Source organism: Gavialis gangeticus, unplaced genomic scaffold (assembly GCF_001723915.1).
Source record: "Gavialis gangeticus isolate Ggan-Ray unplaced genomic scaffold, GavGan_comp1, whole genome shotgun sequence".
Taxonomy (NCBI): Eukaryota; Metazoa; Chordata; order Crocodylia; family Gavialidae; genus Gavialis; species Gavialis gangeticus.
The window spans coordinates 15,183,819-15,199,040 of NW_017728997.1; the positions used below are offsets into that span (position 1 = coordinate 15,183,819).

Here is a 15,222-nt window from a genome sequence, read left to right on the forward strand (position 1 = left end):
CTGGCGGGGGCGCAATCTTAACGACATTCGAAGGTCCTACCAGGGCGCGAATTGTAACGCTGCGGTTCCCAATGAATGATTCCTAGACAGTGAGAAACACCGATGGAGATTTATATCTAAGAAAGATTTGGCCCAGGACTTTCAAGGTTGACTTGGACCAGAAACACAGAGGCAGAGCTGAAGCAGACGGCTGGCTCAGAAGAAATTTGGAAGCCATTGAGATGTCATAGCAAACATCCTACAGCATTTGCACTATTACCGAGCACTTTAAACTCATTCAACTCCTAAATTTCCCAAGCACTTAGCAAAGTAGGTCACCAAACAGCATGCAATCGCAGGACTTACCGAGCACGGCAGTTAGTTCTGGAAGCAACTTCTCTTGCCTCTGATTTCCACTCTCTCTCTCATCTTTGCAACTTTTCAGCAACAGGAGAGAGCCGCACACGCACACCCCCCTGCCAAGCCTTTTGTGGGAGGTGGATGTTGGATGGGTCACGCTGGTTTCCTAAAGGTTTCCAGGGCTCCCCAGCCCACTGCGCGCGGTGGAAATCTCGACCATGTGACAGACCAGATTCCAAGGAAGCTTTGGTGGGGGGTGAGGAGGGTGGGCTGGAGCCGTCCTCGCCCATAAATAATCATTATTGGAAACGTGCAGCAGATGTTCCCTGTTCGGCACTGACTCCTTTGTATCAGTTTCCAAGTCGTTCTCTTTGAATAGCTTTTATTTTGTCTGATGTGCCGTTAAAACAAAGCACCTCCTTGCCAGCTGCAAGCATAGCCTGCGCATTATTTATAGGGAGGAAGCACAGATTGCGTTAGTCTGTGGTGGACAGGGAAGCCAAACAATACAAATAGCATGGCCTGAAACACTACCACAGGGCTCCTACATTCCTGATTGCTCTCTCCTCTTTTTTTTTTTTAAAGAGACTGCAGCAAGCATTTTGTATATGTCTTTTCATCCCCTGTGGTTGTGGCAGGGAAAGGAACGGGGAACTGCCTGCATACCCTGGGCTGCTTTCTTGTTGTATTGATGTTAATTAACTTGTCTCTGCTCTAACCCAATTGATGCAAGTCAGCAGAAAGGGACAAAGTGAGGATTGGGACCGAAAGGAAAAGGGCAGAGTTGATAGGGAAGGACTGTTTCCATTCATCCTTCTGGATCAATGATGCCAAACTTGAAACTAAAATTAAATACATGAGTGGGGGAAAAATGTGTGTGTGTGTGTGTGTGTGTGTGTGTGTGTGTGTGTATAGGCACAGGGGTGTGAAAGAAAGAAGGATCTGGCCATTGTTATTTCAGGGCAAACCCTTCTAGTTTCAGGCAGAATACCCACAGAAGGATGTCTAGAGCCAGTCCAAACGCTTTGAAACTTTGAGCAAATTTTGTCTAAATTTCAGATTTTGACCCCGCCCCCATAAAAGGTTGACATGCTTCTAAAATGCCCTCCAGGGTGGCTGTTTTGTTCTTGCTGTTGGGTTGGCTGGGATTGATTTTTAGAGGTGGGGAGAGGGGGCATTTAACAGCTAGAGAGAGAGCTAAAAAAAAATCTGTGTATGAAACGTCTATAAAAATAGTTCAGATGTGAGGGGAGGAGGAAGGAGAGCGAATCTGTCAAGATTGTGCTCCATTTGTCAGCCCTCTTTCTCCCTTTCTTTTAGTCCCTTTTCCCCGTTTGTCTTGTGCAAGATTTATATCTGTCAGTAATAGGAGACTCCCTCTTAAATTTCCCCTAGACTTAAATGAAACAGCAGCCTCTCTTGCATTTTCGCTGCTGTCAAACTTCAATATAAATAATGTTTTATAACCCTACCGTGGCTAATTAGAGCCTTTAATGTATCTGTTGCATTCATTTGCTGGCACTCTGTCTTGTAGATGCATTTCTCACCTTTGTTCACTGATGTTTATTTTGGAGCATGTCAATAGATTTAAGCCTTATCGATTTAAAAAAAAAAAAAAAAAAAATACACGCTCTGGGGCTGCACAGTTTTAGGCAGCGTCCTGACCGTCGTCTCCAAAGCGCTGCAGAGGGATGACAGATGCCTGGAGACTCAAGTGCTAATTTGGGTGACATACCAGAGACATTCCAAGAGCTAATCTCAAGCCGACTCTTACTGATTGAAAACGAGAGACAGTGTTGTTTATAGAAAAGCTGTTCAGTGCCCAGTGTCAGCAGAGTTTATAAGCTCCGGCGGGTCCCCTGTGGATGGATATCCGCAAAATCGAACCCGCCATCACAATAGGAGCCTTCGTTAGCAAGCTGAGGAATGAGGCCCACTGTTTAATCAAGCATGGAAATCAACCCCGCTTCCCATTCTTATTAGTTGACCAGGTACAGGCATCAAGGAAGCTTGTCCTGCCACTGCCCAGGTGGCACCTGGACCCTTAAAAAATGTAATAACCTGTAAGATACTTGGGTTGTTATAACACACCATCCTGTTTTGAAGCAGGAGCCAAGGTCAAGTTGCTGGCGTGTTATTTTTTCAATTACTCGCATGTTGCAGGAGTGCCTCGGCACCCTGTCTGAGATGGGAACGCCATTGTGCTAGGTGCTGTACATATACACCCAGCAAGGGATGATCTGACCCTGCCCTGAAATCTAAAGCCGCATTCAGCCCAGGGCAGAAGTTTGTACCTGATTTCCCCCCACTGATTTCAGAGAGACTGTATACATTCTTCATGTTCATCACATTTGAAAATGCCTGGTGAAGTCGGGGCCCAAATAGACCAGCTGGCATTGAAGGGAGGAGATGCATCTCTCTCCTTCCCTGCCTCCCTCCCCATCTCTTCTTCCTCCCACTCTTTGCCTCCTTCTCTTGCTGTTCAGATGCTTGGCTGTAAAAGGAGGTCCCTTCTCGTTGCAACTGAGGCATGGAGAGATTAAGTGATTTCCCCAAAAGTCACATTAAGTGACTTGCTCAGTCTGTGGCAGTGTCAGGAACTGGAAATGCAGCACCCCAGCCCTAGACTAGTAACTTCAGCTCAAAACAGGCCATCCTGCTTGGTTAAAACCCACCGCATCATATAGCAATACCTTTTTACCATCCACACTTACTCTTCCCCCATGGCACCTACAGAGAAAAGGGGATTTTTAGTATCTTGACAGATGAGATGTGGAGCATTGCCGTGCGTGCCTTGCAGCAGAGAAGCTACCGATAGCCTTGTGCTACTATTGTTGAATTTCTGAGAAGTTTTGTATTGGAGCTGGCATCACCCAGCAAAACTGAGTTGCAGAAAGATCCGAATTGCAGAACTGATTTCCTCTCCCAAACGTCAGTCAAGACACCCTAATTGGGGAGGAGCGCGGAAGGGAAGGGTCAGGCTGCGGGTGAAAGGTGCCTGTTAAGAGCTTTTTATTGACTGCTAGGGGAAGCCGGGTGACAAAGGAGATTTACTGAGGTCTTATTCCAATCCACTAACCCACTTTTCAATTTTATTCTCCATTTATGTAATGAGGAGATACCAGAGAAGGGCAAATATAGCACGGTTGGTTCGCTCTCTGGAGGACTCAGTCAAGCAAATTACTCTTCTCCCCTTAGGAATGTTATATTTCAGCTCAGACCTGGAAGCAACTTCCACTCCAGGGACTCGGAGGGAGAGAGTAAATAAGATTGAAAGCACATGCCGCCCTCAGGGTCTTTAGGCAGACTGCAGCTTTTATAATGCTGACTGTTGCCTGAGAGCCACTAAGTTATTCCTCTACAATAAATGAAGCTTTAGAGGGGGTTTTTTTCCTTCCTGTTTTGCAGTTACTCTATATTTATGATGGGCATAAACACGCCTTTCCCTCTTTGGAGACTTACCCATTGATTTTCTCAGCCCTGGCGTTTCTACCTGTGGATGCTCCCTTTCCGAGCCCTCCGCTCATTTGCAATCTCAGTCCTGACAGTTAATTAAAAGCAAGGCAGCCCTGAGAGGGGTGAGCTTCCCGATGAGGTGTGCTCCGCAGCTCTCGCGGGGGATCTGCCACAAAACGTGTGAAGGGGACTGGTTCAGAGACTTCAAACCGTGTGTGGCAAATGGGCAAAACCAACCAGATTCTCCTGGCAGGGTTTAGCTCTCCGGGGGGCATGTCAAACCTTGCGCATATAGCGGGGAGGTTTGCACTGATAAAGACAATGTGATGGGATATTGTATCTGTTCCTTAGAGGAACACGTTTCTTCTGCATCATAGAAAAATATTCTTTCCATGCATTTTATCTGCTAGCTAGCCCATTACTTAAAAGCTAAGAAGCCTGTTGCATCCACTAATTTATTTGCCGGATGTCAATGGCTTTTTTTTTTTTTTTTTTTTAGTGCACTTGTGTACAAAATATTTTTGCACAAGCCCAGGAAGGTGTTAGCACAACCTCACAATTGTATCGTTTCCTTTATTAATCGCTGGCATCGGGGAGGAGGCGAGGGGCAGAGGAACATGTCTGTGTAGTCGGGCTGTGGAAGATGGGGGAAGCATTTCTGGTCACACCGGGACAGCGGTCAAACGGTGCCTGAAAGAGCAGGAGGTGCCTGCTTACCAAGGGAAGTTAAAGCTTTGTGCAGTGTCTCCCTTTACTTGGATTAACAGCCAGCTCTTCGTGCTCTTAAGTAGCACGACAGGGAGGGCCATCGAGAAAAGAAAAGACCTCTATTTACTCCAACCCCCTGCCTGAGGCAGGATCATCCCTGTCCAAACTATCCCAAGGATGCAAAGTTAGCCTCTTACAGCAACAGCCATAATTGATGTCCCCATGCATTTCCCATTTTGCAAGAGCTGGGCCAAAGTCCTTCCTCTGCCACTGACTCCCTGAGTAGCCTTGGGCAAGTCACCTACCCCCAGAGCCGGAAGGTATTTAAGCGTAAGGGTAACTCCAGTTGAAAAGAACAAGATACATCAGACAAACCATCCGTGGTAAGCATCCTGCTAGACGGGGCATCTCAAATGTCGGTGAAGGAGTGGGATCAATGCTTTTAAGTACATCAAAATAGGCAGCCCCTTGGGGAAGCTCGTTCTTCCCTCTGGTTGCTTACTGCAGCTAATACCCATGGTGTTTCAGCATAATCAGTGCAGTCCCATGGGCTCCTGCCAGCTTTTCTTATACCTGGCCGTAAGCAACCCCAGAACACTTTCTCATGTTCAAGCAGGGGTGTCCACCACAAAGAAGGAGGGGGAAAACATATTGCAAATGAAGTGGATTTAATAGTGGTCGTCAGCTGCGGAGAAGCGGTGCAGTCCTGTGGGTGCAGCAGTGGACTGGCAGTCAGAAACCAGGCTCTGTTCCCAGCGATCCCTCTGGTCTGCTGCGTGACCTCGGACACATTGATTTCCCCTCCCAGCCTTTCTGTCTCATCTGTGTTCACTCCTCAGGACGGGGCCTATTTCTCATTAGGCATTTGTACAGCACCGAGCACGGTGATCTCAGTTTTGAACGTGACTAACAGAGACAGAAGCAGCATTCACATATGCTGTTAATGGAGCATGTTTGCATTGGTGAACGGAGTGTAATTCATCTCTCTTTCTCTCACTGACAGTGCATGAAAACCTGTGGGGAGGCGTCCCGGTACCGTAAAGTCATGTGCGTGAATCAGAATAAGCGCGTGGAGAACAGCCTGTACTGTGATGCCAGCAGGCGACCCCCGGAAATGGAGAGCTGCAGCTTACCGCCCTGCGAGTACGTCTGGATCACGGGGGAGTGGTCAGAGGTGAGTCCCGACTCGTGTCTTACCTTGTCAGAGGTGAGTCCCACACTGTCAGACTTGACGATCACCCGCACCATCCCTGGGGTGGTCTGGATCACAGTGAGCAGCCAGGGCCAAGCCCTCAACTGGGGTAAATCACCACGAGGCTGTGAACAGTAGTGGATCTGTGCTGATTTTTTTTATACCCAACTGGACACGTCTACAAGAGACACTTACTGCGCATTAACCTAAAAACATTGCGCAGTAGCGTGTCATGACAGAAACTGCTCATAGCCTGCTGCACAGTGTTTTTAGGCTAATGCGCAGTAAGCATCACTAAATAACTATGCGCTGATGCTACTGCACAGTAACTTAAAGTATTGCACATTTAGTTAGTATTTTATTAAGGAAGTATTAAACTAAATGTGCAGTAACTGAGGCACATTAATGAGCGTGTAGATGGGCCTGCTGAGATTGGACCAAAAGAACTGGTGAAAGTAGTTCTGTCCTCTTTGCTTTTATCCCCTGGAGCGACCTGGGCTGAGGGCCCAGCGGTGTATGAATGCGGGCAGAGACGTGCCCAGTGCTCAAATCATGATGTGCAACATGGCAGTCATGGGCAGTTTCTCTGCTGGAGAAGGAGGAACAAGGAAACGAGAGAGAGGATATTAAAAAGCAGGTGTGAGTGGCCAGCAGAGTCTGCTCGATAACTAGAAGCACTTTCTAGGTTCCCATTCAGGCTCCATCTAAAGGACCCATGTATTACATCTGTCTTGATCCTCTTTGCTATACTTACCCTGCAGTCAAATCAAGGCCATCTCACCCCGCAGCCCTGCTAAAAGAAGATCCTGTAAGGCTCCCTTGACTTCCGTGGTGCTTTGCATCTATTCACAGTAGTCCGAGGCAGCTCTGGCAAAGTGAGCTACTGCTCCCAGCAAATTGGTCCCAGAATGCATTGCAATAACATGCAACTGGTGCAGATCAGTTCTTTATTGGTCTCTTAGGATGCCAGCAGTGGGTGCTTCTCCCCTGAACCACCTTCCCCTTCATGAAATCTGGCTGGGTACGTGACATTAAGGCCTGTGTTACACCTTGCATATGTTACACAATTAACTGGTTAATCATGCCGTGAATTTAGATTGGTCACTCATGCAAAGTAATCATCACACAATGGATTGGTTAATCATGCAATACCTTTAGACCAGCCACATGTGCAAAGTGCTTAAAAATGACTCATCCAGCTATAAAAAGAGCCAGCCAGCTCTGAAAAGGTCTAAACACTCTATAACTGGTTTCTATCCAGGTGTAATCTGAATGTGTGAAAGGGCCCTAACAGAGCTTTTTCATGCCCTTAGTGCTCTGTCACCTGCGGCAAGGGGTACAAGCAACGGCTGGTCTCCTGCAGTGAAATTTATACTGGGAAGGACCATTATGAATACGGCTACCAGAACACGGTCAACTGCCCTGGCACGCAGCCCCTGAATATCCACCCCTGTTACCTCGGGGAGTGCCCGGTCCTGGCGACGTGGCGTGTCGGCAACTGGGGAAGTGTGAGTATGATGCACAGGCTTTGTGACGGGAGGGGAGGGGTGGTTACTAAAGGTTGGTCGGCAGCTTCAAAAGACCTGGTGCTCTTTGCACAGATAGGGAATGAAACGGAGGTGACCATTTGACTGGGGTGTAGGAAGGGCTATGGTTGGCCATGCACTGAAGACGTTTCCCCCTAAAGCCTGTGATGTGCATGGCCAACCATATGGTTGTGTCTTGTAACTAACTGATATGCCAAAGTTTAGGCCATTGCAACCTCAAAATATAGAAGATTCTGCTTTCCTGTCTTCCCCTTCCTGTAAGTCCTGCAGTAGAGCAAGGACAAAGACATTAGCCTTTGGCTGTAAAACTATTGTGGTGTCTCCCCCTCTTCCAGAACTGAAATCACAAGGTTTTGAGTGAAAGCACCACCCTTCACTTAGTCCAAAACTCCAGTGTTGCTTGGATTGCTGCATTTCTCCCACAAGTTTGATTTATTGACACTTCTCAGGCACTGAGAGCGATTTATCAAGTCTGTGCGAGTTACCAGGGTCGAGTCAAGCGGAAGATGCTGAAAATTGTCTGAGCTAATAGTAAAGCTGAGCTGCTTCGAGCCAGAATGCCTATTTAGGGGGAAACTCTGATGTTTGAAGAGAGATGTTGTTCCAGGTCAGAACGAAAACTACAATTTTCTACCTTTTGTGCCACAAGAAAACCTGGGGAGACAATCATGTTAGAAAATCAAAATGGTTTTGTTCAGAAACAGAGCGGAGCAGCCAGCTCTTCCCCATTCCTGGGGACTCCCCAGGCCATACCCAACCCAAAGGGATCCCATAAGGGCAGCTGGAGAGTCCAAACTGAGCATGGTTTTGCTTCCTGCTGAAACTGGCTCATACAGAGTAATCACAGCTTGTCCATGGGTGGTTTGCTGTAACCTGTGAGGAATGTCTTCTGCCATCCTACTGTGCATGGGCCAAGACTAAATGTTCTAACAAGGCTAGCAATTGATTGCCCTGGTTTTTGGGAGCCTGTTCTAAAATACCTTAGTGTGGGCTTGGTTTTCAAAGGAAGGGTTCCCACCTCCTTTGGACCTTTAAAGGTATCTTAGTTTGGCCACCCAACACCCGATGCATTCAAAAGAGGCCACTGCTTTTGCAGACTGAAACCTTGCGTTGTGCAAAATGAAGGGCAGGCTGCAATGCCATAAATGCCATAGAGATTGACTTTGAGTTTGAGGTCCAAAGAGGCCAAAATTTCCCCTAAGCTGCACAGCAGTTTGCATATGAAACCATAACGGTGCCTTTTAGTGACCCCGAGCTGTACTTGACAGGAGTAAAGAGGGATTAGCATGGATGCTAATCAAGCTTCCTAATGAATAGTTGTCTCTTGGGCATCCTGGCTGTGAAACATGGTATGGAAAAATGTCCATTCAATGGGCTGAGCAAGTGGAACAAGCTGCTCTGGGACTGTCTGCTTGAGTGCAGGGTTTGCGTGAAACATTTCCATCCCCTTCCAGCAAAGCACTTAAGTGCTGCCTGTTAAGGACCATGAAATCAGTAGGGCCTTTGCAAACTTATCTTCACCCAGCAGCCAGCTGGGCTTTCTCTGCTTGGCACTCAAAAGCCTCGGTCCTGGAACGCACTCACCATGCTTTCTTCTTGCAGTGCTCTGTTACGTGCGGCGTTGGAGTGATGCATCGGTCAGTGCAGTGCCTAACAAATGACGACCAGGCGAGCACCTTGTGCCACGCTGATTTGAAACCTGAAGAAAGAAGAATCTGCCACAATATCCACAACTGTAAGTCTTCTACACTGCGCTTCACCTTCCAGCTCTGATGGCTTGATCCTGGGATGCACTGAGCAACTGCAGCACCCACTGACCTCCTTGAGAGCTGCAGTGCTTGATGCTTTCCAACATCAAGCCCCCAGTCCAATCAAGCATGAGTTTCATGAGGTTTCCAGGACTCATGGCTACGTGGCAGTTTTAGGATCTGTGGATCACTGCTGGCCAGGGAGCTTGCAAGGTTGCAGAAGAAATCCTGAAATACAACTATCCGATTCCTGCCTGACTACAGACCTTTCTGTTTCATTGCAGGTGAATTACCAAGGGCTTGCAAAGATGTTAAAAGACTCAAAGGTGTCATTGAAGATGGAGAATATTACCTGAACGTTAAAGGAAAGATAATCAAGGTGCATTTCAGGAACCGATTGAAAATCGTGCGTGTGCGGTTCCCAAAGGCGCAAGAGTCTCTCCTATATGCTCATTATTTCCACCACTGCAATTCCCACCTTCTGTTTTCTAAATTCATAGGTTTCTGACAAAATGATGGTCTCTTCCTTTCAGATATATTGTTCTGGGATGCAGACTGACAGCCCGAAGGAGTATGTGACTCTTGTGAGTGGGGATGCGGAGAATTTCTCTGAAGTGTATGGGTACAGGTAAGAAATCACTTAGGTGTGAACTTCACAGTGCCTGTTTCCCAATCCAGAGCTGAACAGGCTCTTTTCTGATGCAGATTACATAATCCAACAGAGTGTCCGTACAACGGGAGCAGACGGGAAGACTGCCACTGCAGGAAAGATTACACAGCAGCTGGGTTTTCCACCTTCAGCAAAGTAAGGCTGGACCTGAACACTATGCAAATCATAAGTGAGTAAAAACAGGGCCTCACCATCCACACGCGCCTGTTTTACACACAGCTACACCTCGGTTCAGAGCAAGAGCGGGCATTCACTGCTCACCATTCTTGACCTGTCCTGCTAGAGACCTCCTTTTGTTGCAAACTCCGTCAACCCTGGCAGTTCATGTTTAGGGATCAGAAGAGCAGTTGAGCGTGCTCTTTTCAGGGAGTTTAAATCGTTTCTCTCTAGCATCCCAACTTTGCTCTTTGGAAAGGTCTCTGAATCCCACCTACTTTTGTTTTCTGGTCTGTTTGTTTCTTATTTTAAAGCTGACTCAAACAGCAGCTATCGTCGTGAAGGGCCCAGACACACGCAGCCATCCACCCACAAGTGCCGCATGCAGGATAATGTGCAGGGGGGCTGTTCTCTGCATGGTGCACTTGGATGTAGCTTTTGTTAGTACAGTGTGGACCAAAGTCTGAATCCTGAGAAGCGCTTTCGGGGCCTTGCTTGCTGCCTGCTGAGGTCTTTCCTTAGGTATCAGTGAGCAATGAGCCAAGACCGTGGAGCCAGTCTGACTCCTGAGAAAATCGGAGTTTTGCTGGTGCCTGGTTAGAGCAGAATGGAACTTTAGCGCCGCAGTGGGAGAACGTGCCCATCGCTCGTGGTGATGGTAGTGGGAGCAGGGAGCCTGTCGGAGGTGGTCTCCAAGGAAGGCCACAGATGTGCCCTGCAGACAGGGATTTGGCCATCCGGATTTGTGCAGTTGTTCTCAGAAATGTGTTTAAAATACGGCGTAGTGTTGTTATCAGGGGTGTGGAAATGGCTGTAGAGAGTAAATACCATAGCTGAAACTTTTTAAAACACCACAGATTAAATACAGCTCGTACTACAGCAGTTCATCCCCTCGCTTTCAGATTGGGAGATATCCCAGTCACGTTCAAGCTACCCGAGTTATTAGTCTGTAAAAAAGTAAAGACATCATGCTAGGATTTTTCAAAGGAACTGTCCTATGGGAATTAGGCACCACATTCCCATAAAAATTCAAAGGAGCCTAAATCCCTTCCAGCCCTAAAGTCTGTGAAATCCTTTTGAAAATCCCAGCCTAAATAAATGGATGTTAGTTGAAGTCAGTCCATTGGAAATTCTCATTGAACCTGGCCTGTGTCATCTAATCTATCAAAATAATCATTTTAATCCTTCCTAGCAACACAAGTTTTCTTCTAATCCAAAACTCCCCTTCTTGGCTGAAGGGAATGTATGTTTTAGATCTTCAGGTGTCCTTTTTATTATTGGTTCGTTCAAATTATAGTTTCATAGTTTCTAGGGTCGGAAGGGACCTGAGAAGATCATCTAGTCCGACCCCCTGCCGTGGCAGGAAAGAGTACTGGGGTCAAACGACCCCAGCAAGGTGTTCATCTAACCAACGTTTTTTCTAATTAATTTTTTTCTGATACGGAAACGTAGTACAAATGGAAACAGTTGATATGGTTATAGTTTCTGTATAATCTGACAGGCTGAATTCCCCAAGGTATTCCAACACATTCGTACATTTCAGCATGTGAACAGCCCCGTTAAATTCAGTGCATGTCACATGCTGGAAGTTTACATACATGCTGAATCAGGGTTTTAGTACCAAAACCCAGCAGAAAAGATCTTAACACTGGAGATTAATGTGCAAAAGGAACTCTAGGAGATTTACTTGCTTGCAAATAGTATGTTTAAATGTTTCTCTCTCCCCATCTCTCTCTGCGCTGTTCACCAAACATTTTTCACAGCAACTGATTTACAGTTTGCACGGACGCTTGATGGACGACCTGTTCCTTATGCCACTGCTGGGGACTGCTACAGCGCAGCCAAGTGCCCGCAGGTATTTGACAGCAGCATCTCGCACGAATTGGATCCGTTTGTTATGTCCCAGCCTTTGTATTAATTACTCCCGGGCGCATCGGCCAAACTCCAACACATTCTCACCTCAGCGGTCTGCAACTTGCCCTGGTCTGTACATAATGTACTTGCAGTTCTGAAAACAACCTTAGAGGTGGGTTATTACGAGACAGCCAGCAGGGTCCGAAAGGAGGCGATCCAAAATGCCAGGCTGAGGAAGGTTCAGAGCTGGGAGGGATTAAGAGAAACGCCCAACTTGGAGGTCAAGTTGTAGACAGTGCTGGCAAAGATGAAGGAAGAGGAGGATGGCAGAGAGAGCGAGCTTGTCAAGTAGCACGCGTGTTCGCATAAGAGGAAGTTCATCCGAGGCAGACAGAGGCCAGGAGGTCCTGTAGGTACAGCCAGTGAGCAGAAGAGTTAGGAGGGTGTGTGGGCTGCAAGAAGAGTTGATTGAACTTTTGATTGTGCACCGTGGGGGAGTAGGAATGGAGATGATGGTGAGTCCAAGCTGAGGCAGGGAAAAAGGAGGGCCAAGGTCAAGTGTGAAGGTGTGTAGGCAGTTGAGGGGAAGGAAGGACAGGCTGGGAGCAGGAGAGTTGCAGAAGTTCACTTGTGCCCATCATGCACACACATTTGGAAACGCTCTGGCAGGAGCAGCTGTATGCCAGGGGTCTCCACTTCCCTGGCGTACAGCCTTCCACGTTTCATGATCTCCCCCAATACAATCAGCTTCTGACACCACCGAGCCCTGGAGTCAGGGCAGCAATCGAGCAGCGCAGCTGGGATGAACCCACAGCCCATGCGCTAAAAGGGTAAAGTAGGATAAATAGGGAGTCAAGAGAACAGAGAAATCTCTTCATGTCCTTGCCTTCCAACTTCTGGAGCCGGCGCTTTTCCTTATAGCGCAAAGGCTTGGAGACTGAGCTGCTACCTCGGGCATGTTCAGGAATCCTGATTGCCACCTGCCACCAAGGTGGAGGTTTGATGCTGAACTGCAAATGGACATTGCCAACGTAGCAAAGCTCAGAGCCGTCTGCTGTTTCACAGCCTAGCAGCCATTTTGGACAGGGTAGGTCAGGCCAGGAGACTGGTATTGTAAATCGAAAAGGGGTATTTCTAAGTACAGAAACAAGTGGGTGTTTGCATGTGCAAGTGAATGAGACCAAATCCAGCCATGCCCCTGGACTGTTTGTTTTCCTTGGCTGGGGCTTAAAAAAAAAAGGAAACATTGATTTTAGGACAGATTTAAGGAGCAAACAAAACACTTTGGGTTTTACTTCAGGAGAACAAAATAAAGGACGTTACAAAACAAGGACAAGGCTGGCCTCTGCCGATGAGGAGCGGCAAGAGAGCTGCAAAGTTTGACGGAGCTGATTTAGTTGCATTACATTTTCCACCAGCTGATGCAGCACGGCAGGTTCTGCAGCACGCAATGGAAAAGCCAAGCGTGCCCTCAGCTGGCCAGCGGGGAGAAAGCAGCCCCTTCCCTTGGCATCACATCATCTTGGCCATGCTCAATGCTGCAAAAATTGAAAACATGGCCAGAGAGGTCTTGTTAGAAGAACGACATGTTAGTGTGTGGGTAGGGCAGGAAGCTTGCAGCTGTGCAAAGCGGGACAGTTTTAACTCTTGGGGCGTTCAGCATTTTTTGGGCATTCCTGTCCAAGCACATTGTGATCGAGCGGGTCCAGAAGCAGCAGCTCGGGGGATAATCAACTTGTTTCTGTGTTTTTCTTTTTAGGGTCACTTTAGCATCGACCTTTACGGAACTGGCCTTTCGGTGATGGAAACAGCAAAATGGCTCTCGCAGGGAAACTATGCGGTGTCAGAAATTCAGAAATCTCCAGTAAGAAAACGACTGTCTTAATCCTGACCTCTAGGTATCCCCATACCGCAGACTGCATTGCTTTCATAGCATCGCTCTCATGAGCACGTAGCATGAATTGAGGAGACGACATAGGAGCCCTGAACTGTGAGCGTGCATTGTCATCAGGTGTGGGGCAATGGTCGTAAATGTAACTTGCTCTGAATTACGGCAGTTAATTAGTGAGTCTGTCTAGCCCTGAATGCTGAGCGCCTGGGCACAGACATGTCTTTAATTAGTTGTCTGAATCCCCTGGGAGGGAGCCTGCACCACCAGCAGCGTGGACCCGGGGCCGCGCTCTCTGACGAGGCCTCAGGCGAAAATTCGTGCTGGTAGAAGGGCTGCAAAAATTGACCTGCTGCTCTCTCCTATCTGTAACTTCTAATTGCGTGACAGGAGCAGGCTAAAGACCAAGACTAACGAGAAGTATTGGGGCACAGCTATTATTATTCATACTGCAGCAGCCTCTCAAAACCATGGCCAGGGATCAGGCCCCCTTTTTGCCAGGTGTTGTAGGTGTAAGAAGGAAGGGACTCTTTGCCCGAAACAGCTTGATTGCTTTTAGGTGGAAGAGCTGCCAAGGCAGGGGGAGTAGCCAGGAGAAATGAGGGGTCAGGAGAGAATTGCTGCCTGATTTGGTCTTCACATTTGTCTCCAGTGCACCAAGCAAGCCCTCCCATGAAGGTTAGGGACCCCCTTCCCACTGGGATGTACCAGATTGCTTCAAGCGGGGACTGCAGAGTCTTGTGATGGAGAGCACCGGCTGTTCCCTCCTGCCAAGACATGCAATGGGAAGGGAAGGGTGGGGGAAAGGAGAGAGGCAGTGAAGTCAGAAGCTGTAGGTGAGGATGGCAAGAAGAAAGATGAGGGATTTACTGTGAGGCTGTAATGCCTGTGGGCCTGGCTCCTCTTGAGTTGCAGGGCTGGCTCTGCAGAGGTATGTCCCTGCCCGTGGATCCACTTGCAAGCTTGGATACCAGCACCAGCCCAGCTGGCAGCAGCAGGTGGCTCAGCCTGAGCATTTGCCCAGCTTCACTGGTGAATTTGCAGCCTACGCTGAGCTGAGTCTCTGAGCTGGCAAGCTTAAAGCAGCTCCGCTATGTCCATACCCAAGCTGAAGTCACTACAGACCTGCCTTGAGTGAGTGAAGGTTAATGAATACACAGGACTACACCAAATACACGGGAAGGTCAGCCGATTCTTAGTTTTGTTGCGAGCATTTTCTGGCCTCGGCTCACTGCAGGTGCCCTGACCTCGCTCATCCGTGTAGAAAAGTCAGTCTCATCACCGTGCCGCTGCAGAGGGACTCTTGTCCTGTAGCCAGGGCTCAGCCTTGGGCCTGGTCCATCTCAGCAGAAGACAGTGGGACCAGTCCCAGGCTATATCCCCCTTTCACACCATGCCTCATGCAGGGGTTTGGGGATCTCAAGAATCCATGCTAGGGTCTTGCAGTGACTTGGGGGGTATTATTTCCAGGTGCAGGATGTGCCAGACATAAATGACTTAGGCTTGTTACCATGGGCATTAAGCAAAGAGCAGCCTTCTGTTCCTTTCTGGCTGCTCAGGTTGTGTTTTGGTTTCTTTTTTCCTCCTTGCCGCCCCTTGGCTCAGAGAAGTAGCTACTGGGTGAGGCCTTGATGGGGGTTTTTTTCTGCCTGGAGGAGAAATGG

The 15,222-nt window shown here is 48.1% G+C and overlaps 1 protein-coding gene across 1 annotated transcript in view; it reads left to right on the top strand.

Moving 5' to 3' along the window:
* ADAMTS9 (ADAM metallopeptidase with thrombospondin type 1 motif 9) overlaps positions 1–15,222 on the top strand; it is a 133,454-nt gene that overhangs the window by 115,057 nt on the left and 3,175 nt on the right. The window contains exons 30-37 of the mRNA XM_019504582.1: positions 5,507–5,677; positions 7,009–7,203; positions 8,845–8,977; positions 9,275–9,369; positions 9,524–9,618; positions 9,696–9,829; positions 11,580–11,671; positions 13,430–13,534. Coding sequence (XP_019360127.1) covers positions 5,507–5,677; positions 7,009–7,203; positions 8,845–8,977; positions 9,275–9,369; positions 9,524–9,618; positions 9,696–9,829; positions 11,580–11,671; positions 13,430–13,534 — 1,020 coding nt within the window. The remainder of the gene's footprint in view (positions 1–5,506; positions 5,678–7,008; positions 7,204–8,844; positions 8,978–9,274; positions 9,370–9,523; positions 9,619–9,695; positions 9,830–11,579; positions 11,672–13,429; positions 13,535–15,222) is intronic.